The 8,359-nt window shown below is 37.9% G+C and overlaps 1 protein-coding gene across 1 annotated transcript; it reads left to right on the top strand.

Annotated features, from left to right (window-relative positions):
* Nucleotides 1–203: 203 nt before the first annotated feature.
* Nucleotides 204–4,228, top strand: lgalsla (lectin, galactoside-binding-like a). The gene is made up of 5 exons (XM_082164607.1): nt 204–384; nt 1,159–1,233; nt 1,310–1,398; nt 1,681–1,843; nt 2,007–4,228. The coding sequence occupies exons 1-5, from the start codon at nt 352–354 to the stop codon at nt 2,148–2,150; spliced, it is 504 nt and encodes a 167-aa protein (XP_082020733.1). The 5' UTR covers nt 204–351; the 3' UTR covers nt 2,151–4,228.
* Nucleotides 4,229–8,359: the final 4,131 nt, after the last annotated feature.

The following is an 8,359-nucleotide window of genomic DNA, read 5'->3' on the forward strand; positions in this document are numbered from 1 at the left end:
TCTTTATTAGAGCTGATTACAAGTCTTTTTTTTTTTTTTTTTTCATTGTTGTCCAACGAACTTTAGTAGTATACAATATATTATACAGAATTTACATCTTAATACATCCAAACAAAAAACAAACAAAAAGACTAAATAAAAAACAAAAACAAACATGCCAGTGTCCAAATTGACTGAGCTGATTACAAGGATTATCGTGCTGCCTACGTCACAATGCAAAACCTGCTGGTCGCGCGCTGATTGGACGCACGCGTCTCTCTGAGTTCCTCCGCTGGAAACACATGCGAACCGACCCGATCCGTGCCCTGATCCTCGAACCGAACCGAGCCGAGCCCGAGCCCATGCTGGAAGATGGCCGAGTTGAGCGCAGTCCGACAGGAACTTGTGAGTATTTTCACTAGCGACGTGTTTTTTCTGTGGACTGAAAGCCGTGTGTCCTGCGTCACACACGGAAACTAGTGTCAGCTGTGTGAACTAGACTAGAGAATTCGCTCGTGTTGATGATTTAAACCCATAATAATAATAACAATGATTAAAACTCATGTACCCTCGTGTTCTTCCAAACCTGTATAAACTTACTTCTGAGAAACACAAACGGAGGTCTGTAGCAGAATGTTGTTGACGCTTCTCTTACAGTGGAAGTGAATGGGGACTGGATCTTTCAAGAACAAAAATGACGAAAAAAAGTAGTGCATACGACTGTACTAACTAACACTATTATCTACAACTTTGGTGCTTAAACACAAGTTTGTTTTTAGTTATGTCAAATGTCATTCATTCTTGAATGACTTGATATTTACCTAGCAACATTAAATATGCAGAAGATTTTTAATGAACAATGATTTCGATTCCAAATACTTAGGATATAGGTCATATGGGGCACTTTTAAGATGTTTTCATGGTGATTTTTGTCCTTTGGGGGTTTGACAGATCCAGTCCCCATTCACTTTCATTGTATAGAGGAAAACAGCATTGATATTGTGCATTTCGTGGATTTGTATGTTCTCTGCAACATTACATTTTAGTTAAAGGTTCACGCAGTTTTTCCAGCAAAGTTTACTTTCCACCTGTTCAGCTCTGTGTCCATACATGTAATTTGCATGTTTTTTGCACAAACGGCTTCCTCTTTACTTCCTGGTTGTGCTTCATCTGCCACAGAGAAACAGAAATCTGAGCAGTTCTTTCGGGGAGTCTCGGTGTACGTCACCGCAAAAAGATGAGCAACAAAAACTGGTAATGACTCAGCAAACGTCGTTTTGTTTGTATTTGCTTGTTGTTTTGTCTCATGACCCTGTCCTGTGTCTGATAGGCCGTGCCGTTCTGTGGCGGCATCCGGGGCGGACTGCGACCGGGGAAGAAAATCACGATTATGGGCGTCGTGAACGCAGATCCAGACAGGTAGCTCATGTCAACACACACACTCGCACCTTGGACACATGCAGGTACGCTCGCTGCTGTGCGTTTCATCTTATCTGTATAACTCAAGTGATCAAAGTCACTTGAGTTAAAAGTGTTTTCCAGCGTAAGTAGGAATAAGGTTGGACAGAAATCCTTGTGATAAAATCACGATGTCTAGACGTTTGCACTTTCTTGAGTGCGTGACCTTGTTTTGGTTGCTTCACTCTAATTTAAACTCAATGTTGATTGTTCTTGCTTTCTCTCTCTCTCTGTCTCGGACAGTTTCGACATCAGTCTGACGTGCGGGTGTGAAGACGTGGCTCTGGATATGTGTGTACGATTCGAAGACCGGGAGATTTTGCGAAACGCCTGTGTTTCTGATAGCTGGGGTGAGGAGGAGAGGTCAATACCATATTTCCCCTTCATCGCAGAACAGCCTTTCAGGGTCAGTATCACCATCACTATCAGCTGAATTTAACAGAAATAACTGTTTTTATTGCACAAAACAAAAAAAGCAGAGACCTAAACCTGTGTTGTTGAATTAAAAATGAGCCTGCTGTAATTTCTGAAGTCATGCTTTGTTGGGTCTGTCTGGGATGTTTGTTCAGGTCGAGATCCACTGCGAGCACCCGCGCTTCCTTGTGCTCGTGGACGGCCATCAGCTGTTTGACTTCTACCATCGCGTGACGCCGCTGACGTCCATCGACACCATACAGATCAGCGGCGGTGTGACCATCACCAAGCTGAACTGAAGTGAAAGAGCAGTGAAGACTGTCTGTGATACTGAAGGACACTCTAGAATCTGTAGATCTGATGAATTGAACTTGAAACCTCTTTTTGAGCTGCGAGGAGGCATTTCTTTTCATGAGTATCATAATTCTTTTGCTGAAGTCAACATGAAACGGCATTCGCAAACCATTTTCTCTGGTAAATAATTGGTAACACTTTACAAAAGTACAATAATAATTAATAGAAGATAGATTTTTCATTGTTAGTTCTTGGTAACTAATGTAGTTACTTAACGTTAAATGGAACCTTATTGTAAAGTGTGTTTTGTCTGTCAATGCCCATCAGCATTGTGAAAAGTGGCCGTTTTATACCAGAAAACTGTGCTGCTGGTGAACACTATTAAAGGTGCAGTAATCGATTTCAGAGAAACATTGTTGATACTTGAAATTGAAATTTGAAGCGAAGCGAAGCAAAATAATGCTTTGCGAAGATGAACGACAAGGAAGAACAAAAATTTAACATACAGTACACAAGAGAATATACAACCAAGAGTTGGTTGTTAGTCGCCAGCAGCACACACTCTCTCCTCTATCACAAGTGGACACGCCCCCTTCTGCTGATTGACTCACTCTCTCTCCTCTATCACGAGTTGACGCCCCCTACTGCTGATTGGTGCGCACTCTCTCCTCTAGCACAAGTGGACACGCCCCCTACTGCTGATTGGCTCACTCTCCTCCATCACGAGTGGACATGCCCCTTACTGCTGATTGGCTCACTCTCTATCCTCCATCACGAGTGGACACGCCCTCTACTGCTGATTGGCTCACTCTCTCGTCCCCATCATGAGTGGATACGCCCCCTACTGCTGATTGGCTCACTCTCTCACCCCCATCATGAGTCGACACGCCCCCTTCTGCTGATTGGCTCACTCTCTCACCCCCGTCATGAGTGGACACGCCCCCTACTGCTGATTGGCTCACTCTCTCTCCTCTATCACGAGTGGACACGCCCCCTTCTGCTGATTGGCTCACTCTCTCTCCTCTATCACGAGTTGACGCCCCCTACTGCTGATTGGTGCGCACTCTCTCCTCTAGCACAAGTGGACACGCCCCCTACTGCTGATTGGCTCACTCTCCTCCATCACGAGTGGACATGCCCCTTACTGCTAATTGGCTCACTCTCTATCCTCCATCATGAGTGGACACGCCCTCTTCTGCTGATTGGCTCACTCTCTCGTCCCCATCATGAGTGGATACGCCCCCTACTGCTGATTGGCTCACTCTCTCACCCCCATCATGAGTCGACACGCCCCCTTCTGCTGATTGGCTCACTCTCTCACCCCCGTCATGAGTGGACACGCCCCCTACTGCTGATTGGCTACAAGTGTGTTGTGCTGCTCGGTCCGATCCACTTTCAACAGCATTTCTCAGAAATCACTTACTGCACCTTTAAATGACGTCAGTAGAGGCTTTTCAGGGGAACGGCAAACAATTTAATTAAAGATTATGAATACAAAATATTAAAAATAACTAAGTTAAGCACAATAAGAGCAAGAGTATGAATTCAGAAGGTAATAGGAGTTTTTTTATGTTGACTTTACAGCGTTAAAATAGAGATGCCATAATTCTTATCAGCACACTTTAGAAACGAATGAATGAATGAATGAGTCCAGATGTTGATGCACAACTAACAAGCTTCATTGGAGAACCTGTTATGAAAAGCTATAAATGAACGTACTGCCTGAATTTAACAGTTGCTCTCCAGCTAATGTTCTCAGGTGAGATTATTTATTTATTTCCTGAATACGTGTTTATAAACTAAACGGTGTGATTTGAGAGTTTCGTATGTTTTACAGTAATAGTGATCATTCCATTGTTATTCCGTTGACAAGCACTTGTACTTAAAAGCACTGCATTATGTTTAGTTAAAGAGACAAGACAACGCGATGAAGTGAAGTTCCTGTAGGTGCTTTCATTACTTGAGACCAGAAGAATAAAACCAGGGAGAAAATCTTTCCATTCCAGTGCTTTTGAATGGCTGTTATGTATTTATGGTCACTGAGCACAAGTTATACACATAATAAAAGTCTTCTAATGAACGATATTGTGTTGTGAGTGATGTTTGTAGCAAGGCTGCACACACTATTGACCAGTTCTGTACATCATTTGAATAAACCAGGAGCTTGTAGAAAAACGAGTGACGTACGAGTGAAAGTTTAGCTATACTGAGGTACAGAGAGATGTTTAAAACATGAATATGACTGGAGTATCGCCGTCCTGTTACTGTCTGGATAGTTTCATTTGGATGTTTCCAGCTCATGGAAATATAAGACTCTTGTCTTCTTCCTGCATATTGTGCTGTCAAACTCTTGGCTTCGGTTTTCCTGTTGCCGTTCTTATCTCTATTCTGCTTCCTGATGACTGAGTATTATAGTATTATAGTAGAGTTGTTTCTTAATCGTTTTCCTTTCAGTAGATAGAAATGTGCTATTTTATTTGCTCTGGATCCAGAAAATTATCCTGGCTTGATTCAATATCTGTAGAAAAACCTACTGAGGGAGTGTAGTGTTTATATTATATTATATTATATTATATTATATTATATTATATTATATTATATTATATTATATTATATTATATTATATTATATTATAATTATTTCAAATTTGGGTCCATGAAAATGTTTAGAGAAAAACAAATCATGCAGAGTGTAAAATAAATGATAAAAAAAAGTAGTAGTAGTAATAATAATAATAATAATAATACAATAAATTTAAATAAAAAAAAAAAGTACATTATAATAAATATTACCATTTTATTAAAATAAAATGTGATTGAAGTAAATATTTTAGATTCAATTAAAATATTTAAATAAATAAAACATATAACAGTACAGTAGAAAAAAACTTAATGGAACTAATTGAAACTAAATATTTTCCAATTTATATTTTACACATATTAATACTATTATTTTTTTCACAGTATAAATTTGGTTTTAGGCAAAACAGTGTATTTCCTAAAATAAATAAATAGAAAAATGAATGTAACTAATATTTTTCAAATTATGCTTATATGTATTTATAATAATAATATTTAACAGTATAAATTGATTATTTAGGTAAAACCTTATCCATTTTTTCCCCCAAAAAAATAAAATAAAATAAATAAATAGATTAAAATAAATATAAAAAAATAAATATAAAAAATAGCCAAATGCACTAAAATACATGAATTACATAAATAAATACAAACGAATAACAATAAATCAATGTTTATTAATAATACATAAATAATAATATTAATAATAGGCAAGGCAAGGCAAGTTTATATATATAGCACATTTCATACACAATGGCAATTCAAAGTGCTTTACATAGAAGAAATTAAAATAATAAAAAGAAATAAGAATAATTAAAACAGTTTAGAAAAATAAAATGAAATACAGTACAGTACAAACAGTCGGACGAACAGTGGCACAGTGCTCATTCAGTAAATGCATAGCTAAACAGAAGTGTTTTGAGTCTGGATTTGAATGTGACCACTGTAGGAGCACATCTGATCTCTTCTGGAAGCTGGTTCCAGCTGTGGCTGGCATAATAGCTAAAAAGCAGACTCACCATGTTTAGAGTGAACCCTTGGTATTTCTAGCTGATATGATCCTAATGATCTGAGTGATCTGTTGGGTTTATATTCAGTGAGCATATCTGCAATGTATTGAGGTCCTAGGCCATTGAATGATTTATATACCAGTAATAATACTTTGAAATCAATCCTAAATCAAACTGGGAGCCAGTGTAAAGACCTGGGGCCTGTTTCAGAAAGGAGGTTAAGTGAAAACTCTGAGTATGTTAACCCTGAAATGAGGGAAACTCTGAGTTTTCTGTTTCAGAATGGGAGGTATGTTAACCCTGAGAAAGCAGAGTAAGTCAAGCCTGTTTCTGAAAGAGAGGTAACTTATACTCCGAGTCAGTTACCATGGTAACTTACTCTGTGAACCTAACCTGGTCGGGAGCAGGTTTTCTTCAGTAAACCCAGAGTTTCTTTCGGTCTCCTCCCCTTTTTAAAGTGGAAGTGGTGTTTAAACACCTCATTCATTCTTTCAGTACATTTTTATTAATAAAATTAATCTTTTATTAATAAAAAAAAAAATATATATATATTTTTTTTTTTTAAATAAGATGAAGTCTATATAACTCCTTTACTGGCAACTGAAAACACAGATTAGAGTTACATAATGTAGTTCTAAACAAATTCTACAGAATTAAACTGTGGCATTTACTGGAAATCACTGAACTGTTCATCTGTGCACCAGAAGTTGCTGGACCGTCCTCCTGATGTTCTTCCACACTCTGGGGGAGAGATAAGAATACCCGTTTATACTAAGATTTAAACTTAGATTCTATAGGCTACTCCACATAAAAATGTGAAAAAATGTGAATGTGTAGATTGTTTGATGTGTAGACACATAATATTAACATTACCTCTGTAGGCCTCTCTGTAGCAGCAGAAACTCTTTATCCCCATGTGATGAGCATTTGATTGAGTATAACTTTATAACACTATTTGTCATAATTTCTGGTGTATTGAGTAGGCAACTTACGACTGCCTGGGGTTCTGTTGGGACAGGAGGCTCCAAAAGACAGATATTACCATCAGAATCTATTGGGACCAACAAAAATCCTAACCCAAAGTAAAATAAATGGAAATCTCAAAAATAGCCTATATAAAAAATAACACATATGTAAACCTCTTACATTTTATGAAGGCCCTTGTATCTTTGGGACTGGCTCTGAAGTCCGTCCAGGAATTCCCTCAGCCGTAATGCTGCTGCACTGCTAGACACTGGATGCTTTAGTTATTTAATATGTCAAATGTTTGTAAAGTCAGGTAGCCTACACCCATACTATGCTCAAGCCTTACTTGACTGAATTATGTTTTTATATTAACATTTCAGCTGCTGCCATGTTCTTTTAATGCCTGCAGGATTGCACCTACATGAAAATTAAAATTAGGTTGAATAACATACTGTTCTTCCAGTTTCACCTCTGATATTATAACAGTTGGGCAAGTTACTTGTATTACTAACTACAAATGACATCTTCAACAGTGTAATTAGATTAATGTAATAATGACTATCTTTAGAAATTATTGGTCTACTTATTACTAATTACTAAATCCCATGTCAACCTTAAACACTTGAACAATACAAGGAGAGACAAACAGCACTTTTAATGCTTTCAAATAAACAATTGCATGAATTATTCTTGAATTGACCAAAGTGTGTAGAGGGAGAAGGTTACATTAAAAATATAACTTTTAAAAATGTATGTTAAATAGCCTATACAGAATTGTTCTATAGTCTAATACAATTACATCAGATTAAACTTTAAATTACAGAAGAATTAAGAGTAATCCCTTTAATTAAATTACAGTATTTAGATTACTTGGTAATTAATTACACCCATCACTGTATAACAGTAATTAAAATGTGAAGAAATATGAAGACCTCTTTTTGTCTGGCGCTGTTGCCATGGTGACTCGTAATATCTGCGCTCCATTGCTAATGGCTTTTTATAGTTGTGGTGCACGCGCTTAACTCAGAGTCAGTCAACTCAGAGTTGATTGAACTAACTCATTTCAGCTGTTCTGTAACCGAAAACTCAGAGTTTTCCATCTCAGGGTAAGTCAACTCAGAGTTCAAGTTTTAACTCAGAGTTGGTTGAACCTCCTTATTGAAACAGGCCCCTGAGGACTGGTGTGATATGTTTATATTTCCTGGTTCTGCTCAGAATCCTAGCGGCAGCGTTCTGTATGAGCTGCAACTGTCTTATGGTCTTTTTGGGAAGGCCAGTGAGGAGTCCATTACAATAATCCACCCTGCTGGTGATGAAAGCATGCACAAGTTTCTCTAAGTCTTGTCTGGAAACAAAGCATCTAATTCTTGCAATATTTTTCAGATGATAGTATGCTGATTTAGTTATTGCTTTGACATGACTACTGAAACTAAGGTCTGACTCTAGTGTCACACCAAGATTCCTGACTTGATTTTTAGTTGTTTGACCCCTAGAGTGAAGGTATGCGTTCACCTTGAGAACTTCATCTTTGTTTCCAAACGCAATAACTTCAGTTTTGTCTTTGTTTAATTGAAGAAAGTTTTGACACATCCAACTGTTGACTTCGTCAATGCATCGGCACAGGGAGTCAATGGGGCTGTAATCATTAGGCGATAGGGC

The sequence above is a fragment of the Leuciscus leuciscus genome (genome assembly GCF_965113295.1).
Source record: "Leuciscus leuciscus genome assembly, chromosome: 3".
NCBI lineage: Eukaryota > Metazoa > Chordata > Actinopteri > Cypriniformes > Leuciscidae > Leuciscus > Leuciscus leuciscus.